The sequence below is a fragment of the Cetorhinus maximus genome, chromosome 1 (assembly GCF_964194155.1).
Source record: "Cetorhinus maximus chromosome 1, sCetMax3.hap1.1, whole genome shotgun sequence".
NCBI classification, from domain to species: domain Eukaryota; kingdom Metazoa; phylum Chordata; class Chondrichthyes; order Lamniformes; family Cetorhinidae; genus Cetorhinus; species Cetorhinus maximus.
In genome coordinates this window covers 138,326,635-138,354,631 of record NC_135879.1, presented here as the reverse complement: position 1 = coordinate 138,354,631, position 27,997 = coordinate 138,326,635, and the positions used below count along the sequence as shown (strand labels likewise).

Here is a 27,997-nt window from a genome sequence, read left to right as displayed (position 1 = left end):
AATCTTCGGAAAAACAGCTGACACGGCTGTGCACCCACCGAACTGTCAAAGGCCTACTAAGGCCAATTAACTAACAATTAAATCAATAAACTAAGCTGCCCATCCAACCTTAAGGTTGGCGGGCAGGCAAAGAACCCAGGCGGCCTTCGCATTTTTCATGGAACCTCATCGATGCACGGAATGAGGTTTCATGAAGGTTTTTAAAGTATTGTAAAAATTTTTCATAAAATTAATAGACATGTCCCAGCTCATGTGACAATTTTACATGAGGGGACATGTCTTAATTTTTTTTTCCCTTTGTTAAAATTTTTTGTACTTAAAGTAATCTCCCTGAAGGAGCTCTGTGCCTCAGGGTGACTTCTGCACTCTTTCGAAAGAGCACAGGCCCGACTCAGGCAACCTCGCTTTGGGTACGCATCACGCTGGCGGGCCTTAATTGGCCTGCCCATGTAAAATGGCAGCGCGCAGCTGATCGCGAGTGGCGATCGGCTATGTGCACGCCCATGCCCACTCCCACACAATCCCCCTGGTGTTTGTAAATGGATTTAATCCATGATTTACAGGCCTGAATTTTGTGGTCAGCTGCAAAGGAGATTGGGGAAGATGAGGAACCAGGGGGTTTAGAATACGCCGCTATTGGAACTGCATGATCCAGGCCATAATCTTTGTCAAAACCTATAATAGAACTAGTTTGAAATTAAACTACTATACAGTACATTACAATAACACATTTTATGTCTTGTGTATACATATACAGTGTATATATTCCTTGATATGATTTTATTTAAATAAAAGAGTTAATTTTTCAATGCATTATTACTTCAGCTTGTGCTTTCAAAACTGATTAGTGGAATCTCTGGATTAATCTGTGGTTATGGTCATGATCTTTTACCTAACGTGAAGGAGCTAGCCTCTTGTCTTCCTGTCATCAACTATAACTTGCATTTAAATAATAACATATGAATTAGGAGCAGGAGTAGGCCACTCGGCTCCTCGAGCCTGCTCCGCCATCCAGTAGGATCATGGCTGATCTGATTGTAACCTCAACTCCACATTCCTACCTACACCCCATAGCCTTTTAGCCCCTTCCTTACCTAAAATCTATCTAACTAGGACTGAGATAAGAATAACTTTTTTTGACGGTATTGAATGATGGAGCAGACTCGATGGCTAAATGGTCTACTCCTGCCTCTATGTTCCTACCTCTGCCTTAAAAATATTCAAAGACTCTGCTTACACCATATTTTGAGGGAGAGAGTTCCAAAGACTCACAAGCCTCTGAGAGAAATAATTTCTCCTCATCTCTGTCTGAAATAGGCAACCCCTTATTTTTAAATAGTGACCCCTAGTTCTAGACTCTCCTACAAGAGGAAACATCCTTTCCACAGCTACCCTGTCAAGACCCCTCAGGATCTTATATGTTTCAATCAAGTCACCTCTTTCTCTTCTAAACTCCAGCTGATACAAGCCTAGCCTGTCCAACATTTCCTCATAAGACAACCTTCCAATTCCTGGTATTAACTTTAGTAAACCTTCTCTGAACTGCTTCCAACATGTTTACATCCTTCCTTAAATAAGGAGACCAATACTTGCATAGTACTCCAGGTGTGGTCTCACCAATGTTCTGTATAACTGAAGCATAACCTCCCTACTTTTGTATTCAATTTCCCTCACAATAAATGATAATATTCTATTAGCTTTCCTAATTACTTGCTGTTACTGCATGATAACCTTTTGTGATTCATGCACTAGGACACTCAGATTCCTCTGTATCTCAGAGCTCTGCAATCTCTCGCCATTTAGATAATAATGTTCTTTTTATTCTTCCTGCCAAAATGGACAACTTCACATTTTCCCAGGCTATACTCCATTTGCCAGTTCTTTACATGCTCATTTAACCTATCTATATTCCTTTGTAGCCTCCTTATGTCCTCTTCACAACTTATTTTCCAACCTATCTTTGCATCATCAGCAAATTTAGCAACCATACCTTTGGTCCCTTCATCCAAGTCTTTTATATAAATTGCAAAAAATTATTTTTGAGGCCTCAGCACTAATCCCTGTGGCACACCACTCGTAACATCTTGCCAACCAGAAAATGACCCATTTATACCTACTCTTTGTTTCTGTTAGCTAGCTGTTCTTCTATCCATGTCAATATGCTCCCCCCTACACCATGAACTTTTATTTTCCACAATAACCTTTGATGAGGCACCTTTTCTAATGCCTTCTGGAAATCCAAGTACAGTACATCCACCGGTTCCCCTTTATCCCCTTTATGTTACTTCTTCAAAGCATTCCAATAAATTGGTCAAACATGATTTCCCTTTCACAAAACCATATTGACTCTGACAGATTACTTTGAATTTGTTTAAGTGCCCTGCTATAACGTCTTTAATAGTATCTTCTAGAATTTTCCCTGTGACAGATGTTAAGATAGCCTGCCTGTAGTTTCCTGCCTTCTGCCTCCCTCCCTTTTTTGAATATTTGCTATTTTCCAATCTAATGAAACCTTCCCCAAATCTAGAGAATTTTGGAAAATTAAGAACAATGCATCAACTATCTCACTAGCCACTTCTTTTAAGACCTTAGGATGAAGTCCATCAGGACCTGGGACTTGTCAACCTGCAGTTCCAACAGTTTGCTGAGTACCACTTCCCTGGTGATTGTGATTTTCTTGAGTTGCGCCTTTGACATGCCAAAATGTACCAAGGCGCATTACAGGTGCATAATCAAAAAAATTTGACACTGAGCCACAATGTGAGCTAGAGTTTTATCGAACCTGATAAGGTGACTTTTCAATTATTTGCACATCTATCTGTACCACTAACTATTTTATGTGCTGATGGTATTTTCAATGTTCCACAATACATTGAACAAAGCTATGACCTGTGGCTTTGCAGTAGTGATTATACTTAAATTAAGCAGATCATTTATGGATAGCTCTTTAAGGGGTAAGTTTGACTAATTTTATTATATTTGAGGGGAAAGCAAATTTTCCATTAGTGGGGATTTTAGTGATGTAATGTTGATAATTAAATTAAATCGACGGGTGGAATTTGCCCCTCCCACCAGGGGCGGGAATCAAAGTGGGAGAGGGGTCTTTTCAGGTGGGCAGAGCTCAATGTCAGTACAATTATCCGATTAAAGGGACGGCCTAACAATCATGTGGAAACTGTATGAGAACAGTAATCAGTTGTGATCCTCACTCCATGGTGAAGCCCACATGGTTTGTCCCAGAATCATGGGTCTCAAAACATCGAGATCCCAGCAAGCTGTGCAGCTGCCATTTATTCTGAGCCTTTTGGCATTGACTGCAGACAAAGGCAGGGATGAGGGGAGGGAGAGATGGAGGTGGATGGCGAGAAGGGGCACAGTTGGTGGAGGATAGCCAACTTGCGACTCCAAACCTCCATCCTCCTGGGTGATTGGTCATGGTCTCTCTATAGAGTTTTCGAGGGTAGTGGAGACAAGTGGAAATGTGTCCACCTGAGGCTTCTGGAATGTGCTCTCTCCACCCTGGTCAAAGAGTAATGTCTCCATACACATTCATGTGTGATTGAGAGGAAAACCCATCTCTGGCCCTCCGGATGTCCTTTACCTGGAAAGGGCGACAGCAGCAGGATAATCAACAAGCCTGATGAGCGATTCTCCTGCACACAAATGATGTCGCCTCAGATTGAAGGATGACAGGTGTCTTGGCCAGCCATCATGGACACATATTATCCACTGTATTCATGAGACTTGGAGAAGGAGTAGAGCAGAATACATTTACAAAGTGCAAAGTATATACAATGAGTGAACACCCATGCCATGATTGTGCATTCAAAACTTTTTAATTTTCCTTACCCTACCGCTACATCTGGGTCCCAACATCCGCAGTAGAAGTGGACACAGCCTCTTGACTGCTAAGCTGTGTTGTCTGAGCTGACTTTGGCAGGCATCTTCTGGAGGCTTGAGGCCTGAAGGGCCCTGGCCTGCTAAGGGTCTCCTACTCGGGGCAGGTGCTCCCTCCTCAGCCTGACCTGCTGGAGGCAGTGGGGTCAGTGGCAGAGGGGAGGTGGAGCGGCAGGGCACCCTTGGAATGTCCTGGGTGGATGCTTCCAGAGTGCCTGGCAGGTGCTCCTCCTCCCTCTGGATGACTGAGGCCCTCTCCCTGACTCCTTGAGGGGAAGGGGCACCTGGAGGAAGGTCCAGGTGCCCCTTCCCCTCTCGTCTAGCCACTGCTGGATCTCCTCCTTGGCTAGAGCAATGGAGCGCTGGTCTGAGTGCAAATCTGGCAGAAATTGCTGGTGTCCAAGGTGGCCCTTTCTATGGAGACATAGATGCACTCACATGCTGGAACCACAACATCAGACTGAACATGGATGGATTCCACAATCCCTCATCCCAGTCTATTGATGGCCTATGACAACTCTGCCTGATGTTCCCCTGCCGCTCTTTCCATCTTCAACATTTGTCCTGGTGCCGATTGCAGAGGCTCATCATCGGACTTGGACTCTGCAGGGCCTGGTCTCCAGTAATCCTCTGAGTGTCAGAGACCTCGGCTGTCACTGCTTCCGCCTGCTGGAGACACGTATCTGTGAGGTGATCACCAGATTGTGAACCCAAACCCTATTCTAGATCTAGGACCCGCCGAGGTGCAGGTATCTACGCTGGTGGAGGATGCAGGTGAATGCACTGACAGCCTGACAGGTGCGGGACCCTCTTCTTCCTTGCCCGAGTGGCCTGGGCACTTGAGCTTTCTATTGTGGAGGATGATGTCCTTCCCCTCTTCCTACAATGGAGAAAAGAGAGAATGAGTGATGCTTAGGCTGGCTCAAACATTACATATAACTCAGTCATTTTGGAATGTTGTCTCTGTATAATGGATACATTGTCACTGGTCTTTTGGGGGAGGCCACTCACGTCTTCAGCACAGGTATAGTCTGTGTCCTTCCCTCCCAGCTCTGCAGCCTGCTCCTTGAATTGGGTAAGGGCCCTCAGTTCCGGAGTCCCACCTCACGTCTTGTTTCTCACCCTTCTGATTATGAGCACTACGGATGAAAGAACAGTTCAGAAGCTTGCATGCCTGCTGTGTGTGCTGAGCCCTCCCTATTAAGGGATTAAGACGCCTTTTGTGCAGGAACTTAGATTGCTGTTGAAGTAGCTGTCGGATTTGTCCACAAAAATCAGGACAAATCCGACCCGGCCAATTACCGTCCCATCAGTCTACTCTCAATCATCGGTAAAGTGATGGAAGGAGTCATCAACAGTTTTATCAAGTGGCACTTACTCAGCAATAACCTGTTCACTGATGCTCAGTTTGGGTTCCGCTAGGGTCACTCAGCTCCTGACCTTGTTACAGCCTTAGTCCAGATGTGGACAAAAGAGCTGATCTCAAGAGGTGAGGTGAGAGCAACTGCCCTTGTAATCAAGGCAACATTTGACTGCGTGTGGCAAAAAGGAACCCTGGAAAAACTAGAGTCAGGGGGAAAATTGGCCGCTGGTTGGAGTCAAACCTAGGGCTAAGGAAGATGGTTGTAGTTGTTGGAGGTCAATCATCCCAGTCCCAAGATATCACTGCAGGAGCTCCTCAGGGTAGTGTCCTAGGCCCAATCATCTTTCGTTGCTTCATCAATGACCTTCCTTCCAGCAGGAGGTCAGAACTGGGGATGGTTGCTGATGAATGCACAATGTTCAGTAGGACTCGTGACAACTCAGATACTGAAGCAGTCTGTATTCATATGCAGCAACACTTGCACAACATTCAGGCTTGGGCTGATAAGTGGCAAGCAACATTCACAACACACAAGTGCCAGGCAATAAGCATCTCCAACAAGAGAGAACCCAATCATTTCCCTTGGACATTCATTGGCATCACCATCATCAAATCCCCCACCATCAACATCCAGTGGTTAGCATTGACCAGACCCTGAATTGGAACAGCCAAAACCTGTCCATCATCTACAAGGCACAAGTCAGGAGTGTGATGGAACACTGTCCACTTACCTGGATGAGTGTAGCTCCAGCAACACTCATGAAGCTTGACACTGTCCAGAACAAAGCAACACGCTTGATTGGCACCACATCCACAAATATTCACTCCCTCCACCTCAGATGCACTGTGGCAGGACCATGTTCTATCTACAAGATGCACTGCAGGAATTCATCAAGGCTCCTTAGACAGCACCTTCCACACCCATAACTGCTACTATCCAGAAGGACAAGGGCAGGAAACACATGGGGACACCACCACCTGGAAGCTCTCCTCCAAGTCGCTCACCATCCTGACTTGGAACTATTTTGCTATTCCTTCACTGTGTCTGGGTCAAAATCCTGGAACTCCCTAACAGCACTGTGGGTGTTCCTACACCACATGGACTGCAGTAATTCAAGAAGGCAGCTTACCACCATCATCTCAAGGGCAATTAGGGATGGGCAATAGATGCTGGTCTAGACAGCGATGCCCACATCCCATGAATGAATAAAAAAAAAATATATATATATAAATTCTGTGGCTACAAGTACAGGTCAGGGGCTGGAAATTCTGTGGTGAGTAACTCACCTGACTCTCCAACGCCTGTCCACCTTATACAAGGCACAAGTCAGGAGTGTGATGGAATACTCTCCACTTGCCTGGATGAGTGCAGCTCTAACAACACTCAAGAAGTCTGACACCATCCAGGGCAAAGCAGCCCACTTGATCGGCACCCGATCCACCACCTTAAACATTCACTCCCTCCACCACCAACACATAGTGGCAGCAGTGTGCACCATCTACATGATGGTACTGCAGGAACTCACCAAGGCTCTCTTGACAACACGGGACATCTACCACCTGGAAGGACAAGGGCAGTAGGCACATGCGAAGACCACCGCCTGTAAGTTCCCTCCAAGCCACACACCATCGTGGTTTAGAATGACATTGTTGTTCCTTCACTGTCGCTGGGTCAAAACCCTGGAGCTCCCTCCCTAACAGAACTGTGGGTGTACGTACACCAGGTGTACTGGAGCAGTTCAAGAATCCGGCTCACTACCATCTTCTCAAGGGCAATTAGGGATGGGCAACAAAATGCTGCTCAAGCCAGCGAGGTCCATGTCCTGTGAAACAATGAAAATAACAAAGCTGTTATCTCATCTGCTGACAGTATGTAACATCCCTATAGTCTCTAACCCCTTGACTGCCTGATGTATTTTTGACAGTGTGAGTTTGTAGTGAGTAGAAGTTTGACTTACCCTAGCAGAGCGTATGAGATCATTTATCCGTTTGTCACATGGATGGCAGTCCTCTTTGGACCCCAAGAGCGCTTCCCGCCCTGGCGACCTCCTCCCAGGCTGGTGTGAGGGCCTCCTACTCTTATCCCTCAGAAAGAGTGCTTCCCACTTATTCTCAGCCGCCTGGAGGAGAATCTCCAGGGAGGCATCGCTAAACCATGGGGCCAGAAGTTGCGCCCTCTTCCTCCTCCACATTTTCTTTCAGGGAATCTGGAGGTCCTGGCCTGCAGTGAGTGAATGGCTGCCCGAGCTCCAGCACCTGGGAGTGTCTGAGGATGTAGGCATCCTGGGAGCTGCCTGGGTACCTTGCACAGACTTGTAGAATCAGCATCCTGTGATCACACACTATCTGCACGTTCATGGAGTGGAAGCCCTTCCTGTTGATGAAGGCACCGGGCTCACCTGCTGGTGCCTTGATGGCCACATGTGTGCAGTCGATTGGATGTGGGGGAAGCCAGCAATCACCGTGAAGCCTCTGGCTCGCTGTGTCTGGCTTGCCTTGTCCCAACAGTAGTGGGTGAATGTCAATGCACGCCTGAACAGAGTGTCTGTGACCTGCTTGACACAAGTGTGGACAGCTGATTGGGAGACACCGCAAAGATCACCCACCGAGCCCTGGAAGGAGCCAGAGGCATAGACGTTCAGGGCAACTGCGACCTTTAGAGCCACTGGCATGGGGTGTCCACCCACACAGTTAGCGGAGATCTCAGGCCCAATCATCTGACAGATGTAGTTGACTGTCTCCCCCGAGAGACGAAGCCTCCTTTGTCACTGCACCTCAGACATATTGAGGTAGCTGCTTCACCCCCTGTAAACTCTGGCAGCAGGATAGTGGCATCCTCTGCGGCCCCTTCCGACTTGGACTACCTCATGGCCCTACGTTCCTTGTGCCTGCGCCTGTCCTCCCAAAGGTGGCTCCCCTGGAGGCTGAATGTGCATCCTTGGCCCCCTTCCCCTTCTAGCCCTCCCTTCCTCCTCAAAGGAGGTGCCTCCAGCGGAGAATTCAGCTCCCAGGAAGGCTTCCTGAAACCTGCAGGCCCAAAAAAGATTCCTCACTGCAGAGTGCTGATCTGAAGTCTGTGAGTCCAGACCAAGCAGTTGGTATGCGTTTTGAAGTATTGCAGATCACACAGGCAAGCATCAATAACTTTGAAAAAACAATATTTGACAAAGCACACTCGCGACCCCAGTGAGCCCTCTTGTCCTGCTGGTGGATGGGGTTAATACAAATGTGTCCTACCCACCTGCCCGTTGGGCCCTTGCGCCGACCCAAAGATTGCACGTGTGCCAAAAAATCGCTGTCAATTGGCGATTCAAGGGTCTTAAGTGGCCCGTTAATTAATGGCGAGCACGCATCGGAGATCAATGCGCGCCCGCCAAACGAAATATCGCGATGGCGCGTGGTGACATTGGGATGCTCATCCGATGTCACCGTGCGTAATTTTACACGAAAGTGTGTGGGCCCACCCCTGCACGCCAACAGGAAAATTCTGGCCCATGTATCCTAGATTATTTAGAAAGATCTTTGAAATGCCCCATTATCCATTTTGAAGTTTTTTAATTTGACTCATTTAATCATTTAACTTTGAAAATATTTAGATTTCACTTCTGTAAACAAGATCCACTTAAAATAATTTTGTGTTTATAGAACTCGTGTGGTGCTTCTTACCTAATATCAGAATTTAATATGTTTATTGCAGTTTGAATCTCCTTAACCTTTCTATAGCATGGCAAAACAGAGCAAATATAACTACAGGGAATAGTATTAACGCTGATATTCTCCCATTAGTTGGTTTAAGTTAACTAAAGTAGTTAGTTTAGGTTCATAATTTGTGCATAAAGTTCATGTGGAACAATACCTTGATGTTCAGAATCAATTTATTTTTTTCACTGCAAAACCGTTCTTTATTGATGTTTCATTTCAGGTGAATACAAGGTTATGACAACATACTTCCACCTGAAGAGAAAAATTGGGTATTTTGTGATCCAGACCTACCTGCCGTGTATCATGACTGTCATTCTTTCACAAGTGTCATTTTGGTTGAACAGAGAATCAGTCCCTGCAAGGACCGTCTTTGGTAAGTAGATTTAACATAGCCAGTGGGATATTTAGAAGCTAACGTACAGATGTCTTCAACAACTCCAGTGATAACATTGAACTAACTAAAATAAATACTTTCTAACATTTTCAATGGGATATAATTACTCATGACCTTTCATTTTTAAGCCTTGAGATAGAAAGGTCAAGCAGGCATTGGTTTTACACAATTATGTTCATAATATTAGTATGTGTTTGATAAAGATTTGTTTATTAATGGCGGGCACATTTATTACAGCATTTATATTTTTCGATATATGGTACAGGAGAATAGGTAAATGACCACTAAAATGTAACACTCAATTTACAGTCAACAGAAAATCTAATGCTTGCACATTATGATCACATTGAACTGGCGCACCACATTCTCAGATCATCACAAGCTAGTCTTTGCAAATGGCAGCTTTGTAATATAAGGGATTGCTGAAGATGATAAATATAAGGTAATAATATTGATCTGGGAGATTACCCAACTTGAATAAGTTTGGTACATCTTTGCTGTGGATGAAATTGCATTGTCCAAGCTTATTGGAAAATATGGGATAACATTAAACTCCAGGAATCTTGCACGTTCATTCATTCCAAAACTGAATTTTCACATATCCAGCGTGTTGGTAGCTGATTATGATCTTGTTATGAGTCAGTTTAAAATGATAGGATTTCACATTTTTCAAACAAATAAATGCATTACCTGAGTAGAATTGAGTGATGGAAGGCTTCCAAATAGTTTAAGCCTGTTCATCTTTAAACTAAGTTATAAGCAGCATTTTTTGAAAAAGGGTTAGATCTTATGTAGATTTTAGCTACCCTTCTCTCAATATAAATGCAGATGAGCACGATTAAGCCAATGCTATTAAATACAAATTTGTAAAATGGAATGAATGAAATCAACCAATCATGACACTATACTAATACTCCTGAACAGCTAAAAGAGCACTAACCTAGTCACCATCGTCAGTGTCCTGTCTAAAGCAATATTTGGCTCAAATACCTCATCTCTTAACCTCTCTATCTTGCGCTTCTTACCTAATATAAAAGATGAAAAGTTTAATAATATAACTATGGATTATGAAATTATTGTGCGTCATAGTTTTATGAACAGGGAAAAAGCCCCAGTTCTTGCATGTTATAAGAATTCAAGTAGAAACACAAGATGGATGACTGCTGTGGATATTTGGGGATAGTCAATGCAAACGTGAAATAAAGCAAATTACTGAGAAAGGAACGAATGGAATTTTATTTAGATGTCCAAAAATGTTTATATTTTTCACAGATCATGTTATGGAGAGTATATCAGTATCACATAATCTATTGTGTGTAGCTAGCAGAGAAAAGAGCTATATCTACAAAGTCATACAGTTGTACAAGTGACCAGGTCATCTGTTGTAGTGAATTTGATTGAGGGATAAATGTTGGGCAGCACACCAGGAGAACACCTCTTTTCTTCGAATGCCATGTGTTAGGAATAGAGATCATTTAAGTAAGTTATATTTGTATTTGTGGGTGTTAGGTTTAGTTTGAAGTTTAAGTTTAATTTGTGTTTCTGTATTGGTGTTAAGGGGGGACCTTGAATTTTAAACTGATTTTAACCGATTTTAAACCAATGCCTGCAAGTCTGTGGGCTTGTTGGTATACCTGCATTCTAATGAGGTTCTATGATTCTTGAAGGGAAGTTGAAACAAACACAAGGTAGAAAAACAACTGTGCTGTTGCCTAGTAATGGGGGTCCAGAGAGAGGGACCCACAGTGACAGAGAAAAACTGTAAAGTAGTTTCAGTTCAGTTGAAAGGAATTGCCAGGAGAAGCAGCATAGGAGTGGGACAGGTAGCAAGTCCAAAACTAAAGAAGAAGCCAAAACCAGGGAATGGAAAGAAGATCTTTGAGTCATAGGAAGAACAGGAATCTGGAAAAGGTCTCAGCAAGTGAAGAGTAAGAAGCAGAGGAAGGCTAGAAGCTTAAAGGGAGAAAGCTGCAGGACGCAGACTTAAAGCAAAATAGGCTTGCAAGAGGCCAGAAGATGCAAGGAGACAGCCAAACGTTGGTGACTCCTTACTAAGGGCATATGAAACAGTGGTGTTCTGTTGGCACAGCTGAATATCTGAGCGAGAGTGCACGGAAGGCAAAGCCTGAATGCACGTGGTGATCCAGGAGAGAGGAACATCGGAAGGAGAGTTCAAAACCCTGGAGGTGAACCCTTGTGGAGGGCATCTGAGAGAAAGCGTCGTTTGGGAGAAGATTCCAAAGCAGGTTCTTCAAGAGTGGAGATTGTAAGCCCTCATGTGGAAGACTGAGTTCAGTGAGACCGGTTGGCTCATGGTGTGACATGCATCTGGGGGCAGCTGATGTGGGATCTATAACATCTGTTTGAAGTGGCATCAGTCACTTGGTTTCAGAGTGCACTGCGCCTGACCACAGATTGCCTATTGGTTGACATGGACTGTATACTTACTGAGAATATTAGAGTATAAGATAGCTTTTGTAATTTGTGTTATCCTGTATATATCTGTAAAAGTATATTTGTGAGTGAAGGTGTATTGTAATATAGTTCATCTTTTCTTGTTTAATAAATGTTTTTGCCTTTTGTTAAAAGTTCATCAGCTTACTCCTGTGACTCTGTTCAGTAGCCACTCTCCATGTTTCTAAACAAAAAATAAAAATGAGAAGCTATTAAGCCAGGTTCCACCCTGGGATCTGACTTGTCAGTAGTGACGTCAGTTGGGATCATAACACATGGAATCATTTACATCCAGCGGAGAGGGCAGATGGGGCTTCAGTTTAATGTCACAACTGAAAGGTGGCACCTTTTACAGTTCAACACTCCTTTATCATTAAGTATCTGCCTAGGATTGCACTAATATCTCTCGTTATCTTGACTCCCTTCTCTCTCCCCTTGTCCAGTCCCTTCCCACCTACATCCGTGATTCCTCTGACACCTTAAGTCACATCAACAATTTCCAGTTCCCTGGCCCCAACCGCCTCCATCCCCCACCAGGATGGTCTGAGGGCTCTCAGCTTCTTCCTCGAACAGAGGTCCGAACAATCCCCATCCACCACTACTCTCCTCCGTCTGGCTGAACTTGTTCTCACACTGAACAATTTCTCCTTTAACTCCTCTCACTTCCTCCAAATAAAAGGTGTGGCTATGGGTACCCGCATGGGCCCCAGCTATGCCTGTCTCTTTATGGGGTATGTGGAACATTCCTTGTTCCAGTCCTACTCCGGCCCCCTCCCACAACTCTTTCTCCGGTACATCGATGATTACTTCGGTGCTGCTTCATGCTCTCGTCAGGACCTGGAAAAATTTATTAATTTTGCTTCCAATCTCCACCCCTCCATCATTTTCACATGGTCCATCTCTGACACTTCCCTTCCCTTCCTTGACCTCTCTGTCTCAATTTCTGGTGATAAACTGTCCACCAATATCCATTACAAGCCTACCGACTCCCACAGCTACCTTGACTACAGCTCCTCACACCCCGCTTCCTGTAAGGACTCCATCCCATTCTCTCAGTTCCTTCGCCTCCGTTGCATCTGTTCTGATGATGCTACCTTCAAAAACAGTTCCTCTGACATTTCCTCCTTCTTCCTTAACCAAGGTTTTCCACCCACGGTAGTTGACAGGGCCCTCAACCGTGTCCGGCCCATCTCCCGCGCATCCGCCCTCACGCCTTCTCCTCCCTCCCAGAAACATGATAGGGTCCCCCTTGTACTCACTTATCACCCCACCAGCCTCCGCAATCAAAGGATCATCCTCCGCCATTTCCGCCAACTCCAGCATGATGCCACCACCAAACACATCTTCACTTCACCCGCCCCCCCGGTGGCATTCCGTAGGAATCGTTCCCTCCATGACACCTTGGTCCACTCCTCCATCACCCCCTACTCCACAACACCCACCTACGGCACCTCCCCATGCCCACGCAGAAGATGCAACACCTGCCCCTTCACTTCCTCTCTCCACACCGTCCAAGGGCCCAAACACTCCTTTCAAGTGAAGCAGCATTTCACTTGCATTTCCCCCAACTTAGTCTACTGCATTTGTTGCTCCCAATGCGGTTTCCTCTACACTGGAGAGACCAAACGCAGACTGAGCGACCGCTTTGCAGAACACCTTTGGTCTGTCCGCAAGAATGACCCAGACCTCCCTGTCACTTGCCATTTTAACACTCCACCCTGCTTTCTTGCCCACATGTCTGTCCTTGGCTTGCTGAATTGTTCCAGTGAAGCTTAACACAAACTGAAGGAACAGCACCTCATCTTCCGACTAGGCACTTTACAGCCTTCCGGACTGAATATTGAGTTCAACAACTTTAGATCTTGAACTGTCTCCTCCATCCCCACCCCCTTTCTGTTTCTTCCCCCTCCTTTTTGTTTTTCCAATAATTTATATAGATTTTTCTTTTCCCACCTATTTCCATTATTTTTAAATCTATACCTTTTATGCCCTTTTAGTCTTATTTCACCCCACCCCCACTAGAGCTATCTGTAGCGTGCGTGTCCTGCTATCCATTCTTAATTAGCACATTCTTTTAGATAATATCACCACCTTCAACACCTCTTTGTTCTTTTGTCTGTGACATCTTTTGGTTATCTGCTCCTATCACTGCTTGCTTGTCCCTACAACCACTGCCCCCCCCAACCTTAAACCAGTTTATATTTCACCCCTCTCCTATTTATACTTAGTTCTGTTGAAGGGTCATGAGGACTCGAAACGTCAACTTTGTTCTTCTCCGCCAACGCTGCCAGACCTGCTGAGTTTTTCCAGGTATTTCTGTTTTTGTTTTGGATTTCCAGCATCCACAGTTTTTTGTTTTTATACTAATATCTTTGGACTGGGCTTTGAACCCACAACCTTCTGACTCAGAGGTGAGAATGAGCCAAGGCTGACACTTTAGCCACCATTTGCACAACTTACGGTACTCATTAAATGCTGGCAAATTGAAACATCTTCAAACTCCCTTTAAAGACCTTAACCAAAGTGTGCTGAATTTTCACTAAGTCAAGATGACTCGGGAGCCCTTTAAAAATGGCAAGCGGGTCCCAATTCTGGGATTCATTACTCCTTTCCTGGGCTGTCTGATTTTCCAGAGTGTCTTTAAAGGGTACGGGCCAATTCCTGTAAAAAGTCCGCACCTGGCAGCCCCAACCTGACCAACTCCATTGCAGAGATTGGCATGTCCTACTCCTCTGTAATTTTCATGGAGTCGGGCCAGGTTTTGAAAGAGTCACAGTTCACCACTCCTCAGAGAAGTCATGAACCTCAGTCTGCAAGAAGGGCCCTTTTAAAAGTTCAAAAGGTCCTCCTCATGCCCCCTATGCCAAGCTATGCTCCTCTGCTCACCGCCATTGCCCCTCATGCCCTCTAGGCCAAGCTATGGCGCTTATATGTCCGTTGACCCATGACACTATATAGAACTAATGGACCCTATCGTGATAGTAGGGTGTGTTACAAAAAGCTTTAAAAAGTCATTCCTTCATTACTTTCCACCATGTTGAAAATAATTCATTTCACTATAAGGCAATAAAAGTGTCAATCATTCAGACCCTTTAAAGTACTAGTAACAGAAACTACAAGCCCTTGAAACCTTTGAACCTTGTGTAAATAAACATTGTGAAATTGACTGCAGAGATCAGAGATCCAGAGATCCAGAGCTTTCACTTAAACAATGTTTCCCCTGTGGTGCAGCTGTTTCAACAAGAATAATGTATGTACCATAGAACCATGGAAAAGTTGCGGTGCAGAAAGAGGCCATTCAGCCCACCATTAGGCAGTGAATTCCAGATGTCCACCACCCCCTGGGTGAAAAAGCTTCTCCTCATGTCCCCTCTAATCCTTCTACCGATCACCTTAAATCTATGCGCCCTGGTAATTGATCCCTTAGCTAGGGGAAACTAGTCTTTCCTGTCAGGAAGATATAATAATTCTCATAACGTTATTGGAATTTATTGTAAAATAGTTGTGTGTGTGTGTGTGTGTGTGTGTGTGTGCGCGCGTGTGTGATCTAATTGGATTAAAGGTAGCTGGTCTGAAGGCTTTGATGTGGTAGAAGATGAGCTAGGTTTGAGATGTTAAGTAGGTAAACATAGATATCAAGGGAACATTTGCATTTTTAAATAAACCAGACTAGATTGTTTTCAAAAGAGGGAGTGAAATATGGCATCTAGCCATGTGGAGTTTAGAAACATGTTTATTTTTCCCAAAGATTACTGGTAAAACTTAATACTATGAGAGATTTTTATTATCAGAAATGTAAAGTCCAAAGACAGGGAAATAATGGGAATTTGCATTCAAAGGGAAAAATATGTATAAAGGAGCGAAGGATGTGTGTAATGGTAGGCATTTTAAGATCTAACAAATGTGAAAAGCCTCCAGCATCTACACCTCAAACTGCTGTCTACAAAGAACTGAAGTTAAGAAAACTCACTTCGAATTCAACTGGTTCAGGGTATCATGTTTCTTTGCCTAGGTTTTTTGAAATCTATGGGCTGAATCTTCTGGCTGGCGGAGCCTGCCCGTCAGTGCTTAAAATGTTGCGCGCTGACATCGCGCGAGCTTCCCAACCCCAGCGCGCGGCATCGCGATAATTAGTTTGGCGGGCGCACTATACAGCGGGACACGCGCCCACCATTAATTAAAGGCCTTGTTAAGGCCATTAACTCACCAATCGACCAGGATTTTGAGGGGCCCATGCGAACTTCGGGTCGGCGCATGGGCCCAATGGGCAGGCGGGTAAATGATTTTTTTACAAACCTCATCCAGTGGCGGGATGAGGTTTCATGTCGGAATTATAAAATTATAATAAAGTTTTTGTGTTTTTCATTAACATGTCCCATCTCATATGACATTTTCACATGAGGGGGACATGCTAATGATTATTTTATTTTTCTGTTTTTAATGTTTCACTGCCTTTCAGCGATCTCGCTGAGGCAGCACTTTGCCTCAGAGAGATGTGTGCTCTTTCGCGTGCGTGCGCGAAAGAACGCACTCTGGCAGTTGGGGAATCCCCCCCCCCGCCCACACAGGAAGCGCTATGCGCTTATTGTCGGGCGGCCCGCCCACTTAAAATGACGGCAGGGCCCGTTTCGGCGGCGGCGATCGGCTCCCCACCCGCCGCCAAGTCGGTCAGGCCCACCCACCCATCAAGGACAAAATTCTGCTCTATGTGTCTTTCTCACAAAAATGTAACTGGGAGTCAGATTAAGTAGGGGATTTAGAAGTTATTATAGTAGTAATTTGTAGACATAAGTATGTGCTCAAAATCATTTCTCTTATTAATAAACGTTTAGCCTAGTTTTGTAAATACCTATAAGACTTGGTGGTCTTATTACTACTGAATTCAAGGCACCCACCTCAAAATTTATACAACTTACAAAACAAGTTGTGGCAGCTGTTTCAAGTTTCCCTTTGGGATTTGAACAACTCAGCATTTACCATTGGCGGTGCCATAACATTCCTGTCTATGGTATCTGGGCCCCTCATAATTCTGTACACCTCAATTAGGTCACCGCTCAGCCTCCTCTGTTCTAAGGAAAGCAACCCTAGCCTATCCAAACTATCCTCATTGCTGCAATTTTCAAACCCTGGCAACATCCTCGTAAATCTTTTCTGCAAAATCTCCAGAACAACGATGTCCTTCCTGTAATGTGGTGACCAGAACTGTACACAAAATCCCAGCAATGGCCTAACCAGTTTATACAGTTCCATCATTACATCCCTGCTTTTGTATTCAATACCTCATCCAATTAAAGAAAGCTTATCATATGCTTTCTTGACCACCTGTCCTGCCACCTTCAAGGTCCTGTGGACATGCACTCTGAGATCTCTTACTTCTTCAACCCCTCTCAACAACTTCCTGTTCATTGAGTATCCCCTTGCTTTGTTTGCCCTCCCTAAATGCATTACCTCACACTTTTCCGGATTGACTTTCATTTGTCACCTCTCCACCCACTCAATCAAACCATTGATATCATTTTGGAGTCGACAGCTATCCTCTTCACTATCACTCCACGGCCAATTTTTGTATTATCTGCAAATTTCCCAATCATGCCACCCACATTTAAGTCTAAATCATTAATATGTACAACAAACAGCAAGGGCCCCAACACGGAGCCCTGTGAAATGCCACTGGAAACCATTTTCCATTCACAAAGACATCCAGTGACCATTATTCTTTGCTTCCTGACTCTGAGCAATTTTGGATCCAACCTGCCATCTTCCCCTGTACCCATGAGGTTTCACTTTCCTGGCCAGTCTGCCATATTGTTAAATGCCTTACTTAAATCCATGTAGTCAACATCCCCTGCATCGCCCCCATCAACCCTCCTTGTTACTTCCTCAAAGAATTCTATTAAGTTAGTGAGACATAATCTTCCCTTAACAAAACTATGCTGATTATCCCTGATCAATCCCTGCCTTTCTAAGTGACAGTTTATCCTGGCTCTCAGAATTGTTTCCAATAATTTACCCACCACCAAAGTCAGACTGAACAGCCTATAATTTTCTGGCCTATCCCTCACACCCTTTTTAAATAATGGTACAACATTCGCAGACTTCCAATCTTTTGGGACCTTGCCTATATCTAGTAAAGGTTGGAAAATGATCCTTAGAGCTGCCGCTATTTCCTCCCTGGCTTCCTTCAACAACCTGGGATATAATCCATCTGGCCTTGCTGATTTATCCACCTTCAAGGACGTAAGTACTTCCTCTCTCACTATGTTTGTTGTATTTAACATTTCACACTCCTCCTCTTTAACTAGGATGTCTGCATCATCCCTCTCCATAGTGAAGACAGAGACAAAGTACTCATTAAGAATCCTGCCCATATCTTCTACATCAACCCACAAGTTACCATGTACATCTCCGATAGGCCCTACCCTTTCCTTAGTTATTCTCTTGCTCTTAATGTATTGGTAAAACATCTTAGAATTTTCTTTGATTTTACCTGCCAATGTTTTTTCATATCCTCTCTTTGTTTTCCTAATTTCCAGTTTTACTTTGCCCCTGTACTTTCTATACTACCCCAGGCTTTCTACAGTATTAAGTCTTTTGTGACCAGGGGGTTCTAGATTTGGCAATACCCCCCACCCTTTTTCTTTGTGGAGACTTTGTCTGGACTCTCAGGCAATGGCCATGGAAGTGCCACAGCTTGGCATAGGGAGCATGAAGGGCCATGGGGGCAGAGGGGCATAGAGGAAAATGTTAACCTGGAGGAGCATATGAGTTCAGTTAGGGTGAGGTGTTAAATCATTAGAAATTTCAGCTTGTCTGGAAGCCAACTTCAACTGGCCAACTTACATGTTTAACTGCAATGCAATAGATTGCTTGTGTGCACCTCCTCTGGGAGAGGCAGGTTGCCTATTAACTTCTGCTCATCGCTCAATTAGAGCAATATTTCAACTAACTTTTAAATTTAATGGTGCATCCAGCAGATTTTCCATGCTTCTTGAAGCTTGCCAGTAAAAGGAAGTGAGAACATAATAACTCTTGAGGCAGCCAAATAAAGCTCATGGAAATACTACATAAATACTCAGTACTCTCAGCAGTGTTCTTAGTGGATTTTTTTTTACCTATTCATTCTTGAGATATGGGCATTGCTGACTAATTGCCCTTCAGAAGTTAATGGTAAACGGCCCTACTGAACCGTTGTTGTCTTTGTGAATCAAGTACTCCCACTTTGCTGTTAGGTTAAGAGTTCCAAGATTTTAACCTAGCGATGATGAAAGAACAATGATATATTTCTGAGACAGAACGGCATGTGACTTGGAGGCCATTGTGTTCTTCATGTCACTCCTGCCTTTGTCCTTCTAGATGGTAGATGTAGATACACAATGCTGTTACTGTGCACCAGTGGCGGAGGAAGTGAATGTTTAAAGTGGTGGAGGGGTGTCAATGAAGTGAGTGCTTTATCCTGGGTGATATTGGGTTTTTTAAGTGTTGTGGGAGCTGTGGTCCAGGCAAGTGGAGAGTATTCCATCACATTCCTGGCATGTGCCTTGTAGATGGTAGTGAGTTAGTTGTCACAGAATTCCCAGCCCCTGATTTGCTGTTGTAGCCAGAGTATTGATATGGCTGGTCCAGTTAATTTTCTGGTTAATGGTAATCCCAGAATGTTGATGGTGAGAGATTCAGCAATAGCCATCGGACTTTAAGGGGAGGTGTGTACAGGCAGAGACTGAATTCCCTTGACATGTTGGAACAGCATTGTCTTAGGAGGCTCAGATCAGTGCTTCAGGAGGTGGCAGACATTTTCAGCCTGCTAGAAGAAGATAAACAGCCTGTTGGTGATGTGGTACTACTGGTTGTCAAAGTGGCCACCATGCTTAGCTTTTTTTTGTCTCCAGAGCTCTGCTGGTGACATAACCAGTATGTCCCAGTTGGATGCCCACAAATGCATAAGGCAGGTAACTGATGGCTCATTTGCCAGGATTGGCAATTATGTGAACATCACCTGCAATGATGCTAGCCAGAATGAGTGAATGCTCAGGTTTTTGTTCTGGCTGACTTCCCACAGGTGCAGGGTGTCATCAACTGCACACAAGTGACAATCTGGGCACTCCCAGAACTATCAGGGTATCAACATTGCAAGGGCTTTCAATCCATCAATGTGCAGCTGCAAGCACAAAAAGACAATTCTGCAACTGCGTGCCAGGTTTCTGGGGAACTGCTGTGATGTTTTCATCTTGTGACAGTCCAAGCTCCCTGATGCCTTTGGACTTGCACGCAGACTTATGGGGTGGCTTTTAGGAGATAATAGATACTCACTGAAAACTTGGTTGATAACGTTATTAGCAAGCCTACTAATGAAGCCAACGGTGCTACAATGAATGCCATATGACCACCAGATGCATGAACGAACAAGCCATCGACATGCTGAAAGATGTGCATAAGTTGCCTAGATGGATCTTCAGTATGCACCAGCCAGGCTTTCCAAAATGATTGTGATGTGAATTCTGCAAAACATTGTGCAAAAGTGAGGTTTGGACCTACAAGTGGAATAAGATGTAGAATGCAGATCCTGCTCAGACAATCCTAAGGAGGAAGATAAAGAGGAAGGCGCTGAGAGCAGTTGCTGAAATTGCTGCTGGTTTGCCAGTATTAATGCACAATTCAATTAGGCTGCATCAGAGAACTTATGCCGCAAGCACATGCAACAGTCATTCTTCCCACCTCCCTGCTAATGCCACTAATACAAGGCATTCCAGTGAATAACCTTTTGCATATCCGCACCACCCCCCCACACCCTCCAACCATTGGTCCACACCAATTTATGCCTTCCCATTCATCAACAAACAGCTTAAAAGGTGACTTGTCACCCAGTAACCAATTAGCAAGATGTGAAAGTGATGCAAAAGAATAAAATTTATGTGATCTAACTAAAGGACAGAAATTTAACATTTTATTATATACTCATGTGCCTTTCCTCATGCAGCCTCTGTTGCTGAAGCAGCGGTAAAGACAGGCTGCTCACATACCTGCTTTGACTGCTGAGATGCGCTTGGCTGATGGTTTCTGGGTTTTGGAACCCACGAGAGCCCCGCCAAAGACTGCTCCACCTGCACCTGCATGGGAACAGCCTCAGCTATCGACAGACAAGGCAGCGTGTGAGCTGTTGACTGAGGTTGGGTGTGGGCAATGGGTGAGAAGTAGAAGCAATTTGAGTGGAGTCCCTACTTCCATGCCATCTTTCACCATCATCTCTCTCATGGCCTAGCAGCATTTTACCATTACCACTGTGCCCGAAGGCACCTTGGTGCAGAACAGTATGGCACACTAAGGATAGGGCTAGAATATCTATCATCCTACTTAAGGTGGAAGACATGCTCTCAACTAGAGTCTGCACAGCCATGCTCAAAGCATGTGTCGACTTATTTGATCAGAGTATCTTATGTTCCATGGAGCTTACAGTTGTAGACATGGAATAACATATTACAATGCCCTGTGACATCAGCCCACTCATTCTTGAGATGAACTCCACTATTTTTCCTGAAGTTGTTATCAGTGTGATTGGGAGACCAGTCACTGCAGCATTGCAGCGAAATTCTATCCCTTATAGTAAAGGGTGAGGTCCAGCTTTACTTGAAAATCTGTTCAAAAAGGGAAAATTAAGCGAATAAAAGTGGGAAAAATGAAAAAAATATATGTAGCAAAACAGATTTCTTTGGCCAGAGTTGAGCACAACATCCAAAAGCAACCCAGGTACACTGATCAGCTTCACAGTAAGCTCCTTGAATGGCCTTCTCAAGCCACTGCCTGTCTGTCACAAGGTCATAAATGTAAGAAAGGGCCTATTGAAATGTGGGCTTAACTCGTTCCAGCCAAGGATTTCATTTCCTGGTAGGCCCAAGAATTCCAGGCATGTGAGGCATGTGGCAGGGTGGCAAGCTGCGCATGCACAATTCTGGTTTTGTCATTTTCAGTTAAAGGGCTAGGCTATCCAGGACATGAGGAGTAAACCTGCATTGCATGAAAACAATGATTACAAGACCCAGGTTCGGCAACATAACCAGATGAGTCCCAGGAGAGAGAGAGAGAGAGAGAGAGAACCCAGGGAGAGAACCCAGGAAGTGGTCTCAGAGAGGGAAGACCCAGGGAGAGAGACCACAGGGGGAGGAGCCTTTAGGAAGAGACGACTGGTAGGAACCACCAGGGCAGTGAGCCCACAATACTGGGTGTGTTGGGAAGCCAAAGAAGAAGCTCCAGCCAACAAAAGTGCCGCTGTTGTCAGGCTCCAGATCGTGAGGGCTCAGGAGAAGCCATGGAGAGTTGAAGAGACAATGGAAGCTCAGTCACCCTGTGCTGCGGGCCATTGGGCCAAAGGTAACCCTTTGGAGCAGTGGTATTCTGCGCAGCGTGGCTGAAGAGCTGGAGTTGTGCCCATGAACCAATGCTGGAGGGCCGCTATGTGAATTCCATAGAAGGCAGCCTCAAGAGAAATGATTGAACCATCAGGAAGTGTTGAGGCAATCTAAGTTGGAGCAACTTTTGGAGGGAATTCAGAAGCTAGATCTTCAAAAGTGAAGACTTGAAATCCCTTGTGAGGGAGATGGAGTTTTAATAAGATTGTGTAATTCACAGTGGACACTGACATTATTGGGATATGTCTTGGTCACATCTGCCATTTTTTGCGTAGTGTAGCATGTTTGATCACAGTTTGCCTGTTAATTCACATGCACCTCGTGTTAATTCTGAATGTCAGAGTATAAAATAGATATTGTAAATTGTTTTACATCTCTGATTTTGTAGAGTAAAGCTTATTTTGTTTGTTTAAAAACCATGGAATCTTAAGGTTTTATTCTCTTAGTAGATACCTGGGATTTAAAACTTTATCTACTTTAAACAAAATATTATCAGTCCCTAACCAGATCATAGCTGGCTGGGTCAGTGGAAGTGGGGCCCACTTGGGGTTCCAAGCTTGGATTGAGGTCCTTCAATGATCTGGACATTAGTTTTAATAAAGTTTGAAATAGCTTCTTTTGTAAGGGGACTGTAGGGGCATCTACATTTTTTATGATGTAAATTTGTGATAAGTTTTCTCAAGATGTGTAGCAGAGGAATGCATTGGGATTGGACGTTCAGACTTACCATTACTAACTCCTCAATTTTGCATCTCTAAAGCCAAATTGAATGAAGATTTGCCAAGGAAATTGAATTCTCACTTCTAACACTTGGCTTTTAAAACTGTCATTGTCACTTTTGAAGCAGTTAGAAATCATAACTGTGCAAGAAAACTATTTTTCAACTTTGCAATTTTGCAGTTATTAAAGGAGAATTACAAAATATCATGATGAAGATGAAATAATTAGAAGCAGCACATGCATTTTAGAAAGGCGGATTGTGTTTATAAATCTGTTAGGGAAAAGGATGGTTGTGTTGGATGGGGGAAATTCACTGGGTGAAATGTGCATGGACTTTCCAAAAGCCTTTGACAAGATCCACATAGCAGACTATTGGAAATTAAGGACTATGGAATTGTGGGGAAGTAGCAAACAAGGGAGGAAGTAGAGAGTAGGAGTTAAGGCCAGGTTCTCAGAGTGGTTGGAAGTGGGAAATGGCGAGGTGTGTTCTAAGGGATGTCTGGGCTCGCCCAGCAGTTCATCCTCCCTAACAGCACTGTGGGTGTACCTACACCACATAGACCGCAGCAGTTCAAGAAGGTGGCTCACCACCACCTTCTCAAAGGCAATTAGGGATGGGCAATAAAAAATGCAGGCCTCGGAGGTGAACTCGGAGGTGAGCTCACACTAACGTGTGGCACTTGCGAGGGTAGTCCATTGGACTTCAAAGTTGAGGCACCGCACATTCAGCCAAGGGCACAGGCAAGTCGTATTTTCCCGGCTGGCTGACAGTGCGGTGCCCAGGCAAGTGCAGTTGGGATGAGCTGTGGGGGGCAAGGCATTATGGTCTGGGGTGAGTTGGGGCTGGGGGGGCAAGGGCTGCACTGCGATTGGGGAGAGTTTGGGGGGCAAGGAAGCACAGTCTGAGGCGAGTAAGGGGGGCAAAGGCTGCACTGTGTCTGAGGTGAGTTGGGAGGGCAAGGCAACATGGTCTGATGGTACTGTACAAGCACATTTGGGGGGGTAGGTGGAGGGAAGCAGCCACGCAATAGGGAAACCTTGTATAAAGTGACCATTCCTCCAGAGCTGAGACAGTTCAGGCGCAACCACATTGCCATGCAATGTGTTGGACCTCTAGCTTACCTGCCCACTCAAGCAACACAGAAGCAAAAAGTGCCACCAAATGCTCCTGAGCTTTTCACCCCTCAGGCACAGACTGCAAACTAATGAGTATTTTAGTGGATTGAAGAACAGTTGGATGACTGGGCAAGTTATACAATCCTCTTGCGAAAGCTGACCATGGAGCAGTCACCCATGCCCAGGCTGTGCAACTACATCTTCTTCACCTTCCGAACACTGCCGCTACGTCTTGATGCTACCCCGACATCACAGCAGAGGTGGAGGCAGCCTGCTGACTGCCACACCATGTCTGTGATGACCTTGCCTGCTTTCGGGGTTCTGCTGTGTGGCAGTGGCACCCTCCTCGGCCTGTGGAGCTGGAGCAGCTGGGGTCACAGGAGGAGGAAATTTGGATGGGCTGGACAGTCACCTGGGTGGATGGTCCCGGGGTGTCCACCTGCTGATCCTTCTCCCTATGTGTTCCCAAGGGCCCATGGCTGGCTCCTTGAGGAGAATGGGAAGCTGGAGTGAGATCAAGTTGCCCCACACCGCTCTCATATTGACACTGTTGGAGGCCAACTATGGTGTCAGATGTGCCTGTGACAGACCGATGCCCTAGACCAAGGTCTCCATGGCAGCTGCCATCCTGCCAGTGTTGACCTCAGTGTGTTAGCATGCCAATGCAATCACCTCAGACTGAAGACAGACAGACTCCATCATGCCTTGCAACCTGAGGAGTGCAGCGGACATCCCTTCCTATTGTTCCCAAGCTTGTCTTTGCAGCTCCAACGACTGAGGTATGATCGAGTCCAGAGGCTCGTCATCTGCCTCGGACTCAGCAGGTTTCTGATCTCCAACCGTCTTCTAATTCCCAGACACCAGGGAAGTCCCTGCCGCCACCTGCTGTGGATCAGACAGTGTGATGTGCTCACCAGGCTGTGACCCTAAGGCTACTCTAAAACTGGGTCCCACTGAGATGTGTGTCTCTGCGCTGGTGGAGGGTGTGGGTGAGCTCTGTGACGGGTTTTCAAAGAAGGTATCATCAGATTCTTCTTCTGAGGTGTCTTCAGGGCTTTACTCGAGGACCTGAGTCATGGACCATTTTGACTGCTCCCCAGATGTGCCTGCGAAAGCAAGGAGAGGTAATTACTGCATGGCAGGGGACTGCAGAACAGGGGAACTGACTCTCAGCATGATGTCAGATGGATGTTGCACTGCTGGATCCTCACTTGGTTGAGCACTGCCGACTTCACCATCAGCAAAGGAATGGTCAAGATCCTTGCCAGCCAGCTGAATGACTCTATTTTCCAAGTCCGTGAGGACCTTCATTTCAGGCATTCCTCCACCAGCCTGTGACCTCTCCCTTTTGTTGTGTGCCAGATTGTCCTGCATGAATAGAGATGGAGAGAGTGTAAGCAGGACACCTGCCAGGCCAGATACCAAGGGTGCATGCCATGTGTGTGGGTCATGAGTAGTACCATGGACAGGATAAGGACACAACCCGCAGATAAATGAAGGTGTGTGTGAGAGAGTGAATGGTAATGTCCCTTAAACTGGCAGTGAGTGAGATCCCTGTTGATGTGTGATTGGTTTGTGAGTGCATGAGTTAAGAGCGATGAGAACAGTGATTTACCCTGCCGGAACGGAGGAGATCATTTATGGCACTGGATGGCTGTCCTCTTTTGCAGGACATTGACACTGACCTCCAGTGCCACTGCCTTCCATGCTGGATTGGTGAACTTGCTTGCTGGTCTTCGCCCAAAGTGGGGGTAGAGGACATTGGGGCGGGCCTCCACTGCATCCAGTAGGTGCTCAAGCGAGGTATCACTAAATTTGGGGACAGCATGTTTCCTCCCTTTTGCAGCCATCAGTTCCTAACAGCTTCCTATTTCTTGAAGAGTGCTAGCTCTGTGCAGGGGCGCCCTTTAATATGGTGCCAGGTTTACTGAAAGCCTGAGGTGACGGCGTGGCGGGTGAATCAGAGGCTGCCCTGCCAGCAGCCTGACGTGTTTCCTGGGAATGCATAATTAATGAGGGGGACGCACCGGGAGTGGGACGATGTAGCGTTAAAAACCGCCATTGCAGCCAGTGGGTAAAATGTCCTTTTGCCCCGCCTGCTACCACATTTAGTGCAAACCTGGGATGTTTCCGTCCTGAAAATTAAAACCACTGATGAAGTTTTCTGAATCGCATATGGCAAGGACCTGGCCCTTAGATTTGGTACAATTGCATATATCATTTTTAATAAAATGTAAAATGTAATCCTCAGAGAAAGTCAACGCAGCAATAAACTAAATTGAAAATTCAATTTACGCTTCTGTCAGACTCATACTCCTGCTGTAATTTGTGATCTAGTGACACTTTTTATTATGTATGGATGTCAAGAAATAATGCATATTACTATTAAAATGCTGAATTTTTATTTATCTGCTCCCATTTCGATGAACTATTATTTTTCTAATTCAAAGCTTCATTACACTTTTTAATAGCATGTTTATATATGCCATATATAACCAGTTTAACTCCAATGCTTGGATAATAAATATTAATCTTACTGCATCAGGGACAGCTTAAATAGTTTGCGTTCAGGAATACTGGGGCTAAAAATCTGCAGCCTTTATGATTTTCTCCCACAGTAATTCTGGTGGAATGCACTAGGAGCACCAGGATATGAGCAGGACTTGGGATAGGCTGGGACTGAGGGGTCCAGCTCTGCTTTGTTGATGTCCTAGCCTCTGCCAGTGGCATTGGAGGGTGAAAACAAAGACTTCCAATGTCTGGATTCCAATGAGCAAGGAAGCAGGTACACCAGCCACCCAACCAGCCAACCGCTTGGGGGTCCAGAACATGCACTTGTAAATACCAAGGATTTCTCCTGGAGCTTATTCAACCCCCTTACAAATATGGCCAATATAGTCAGAAATAAGCTCTTTCCAAGAGACATGATTGGTGGTGAGGGTGTAGGGGTGGCAGGGGGTGGGGGGGGGGGAGGGGGGGCGGCGGGGGTGGGGGGTGCAGGTGGTGGGGGTTGTGTGTGGGGTGGTGGGTTGGAAAGCAAACAGACTTGTGGAATCAACAGCATTTAGTTTATTGCCTAGCCTGGTTGTTCAGGCACTCACCATTTGGCTGTAAGTTAAGGGATCCTCCATGAATATGCAAATTCTGATGTGGTCAGCAGTGGAGATCTGAGGCAGGTATGTGCTAGCTCTTACAGTAAATACCCAAGGATTTTCAAGAAAGACTTTAAAAAACTGAGCTTTCTCAATACAACATCTGATTATCGAGCAGTATTATGGGAGTGTTTATAATCACTAGAGCATCAGACGGAGCAGATAGAAGCAGACCGTTTCTAGTAGTTGAGAACCAAGAATGAGGGGCTGTAGATATAAGATTGAATGTAAAGATGTAGATAAGAGATCAAAAAAAACTTCTTCACACTAAGAAAAATGAGGTTGTGGAATTCATTTCAGGGAAGTGTGCGTGGTGCCACTTGCAGCTCCAGAAATAGCTCACCAGCCATAGTGCCAGGGTTGGGGGGTGGGGAGGGTGGTGGGTGGGTTCGGGTGGAGTAAAGATCAGTCAACTCAGACATTAGTAAAGGACATTAGAAAATTTGGGGGTTGGGGGAGATGGGAAAGGCATTCCAGTGTGGGTCCACAACATTGTCCATCTTTGGATACTTTCCTACACACACCATCTGATCTAAGTTAAAATCTACCCTGAATGTCTTTTTAAAGTTCAGGAGAGGGGCTCGAGTGAGTTCTCAGGCGAAGCATTAAGATGAATTTGTAGCAGAGATAGAGGCACTAGATTAAGGGACCTCAATGAGAGGAAAGAATTGGAGGAATAGAGAAAGGGGGATGGGATTGAAGATAGGACATGGAGAGAAGGAGATTAGGAGGAGGAAGGAAAGGAAGTGAAGAGATGGAGACAAGGAAGCAAAGGCAGGGAAACTTGTAGTAAGTATAA

General features: G+C 45.2%; 1 protein-coding gene across 1 annotated transcript in view; it reads left to right on the top strand.

The window, feature by feature from the left end:
• LOC144683797 (gamma-aminobutyric acid receptor subunit alpha-2-like) overlaps nt 1-27,997 on the top strand; it is a 412,721-nt gene that overhangs the window by 327,503 nt on the left and 57,221 nt on the right. The window contains exon 8 of the mRNA XM_078547208.1: nt 9,183-9,335. Coding sequence (XP_078403334.1) covers nt 9,183-9,335 — 153 coding nt within the window. The remainder of the gene's footprint in view (nt 1-9,182; nt 9,336-27,997) is intronic.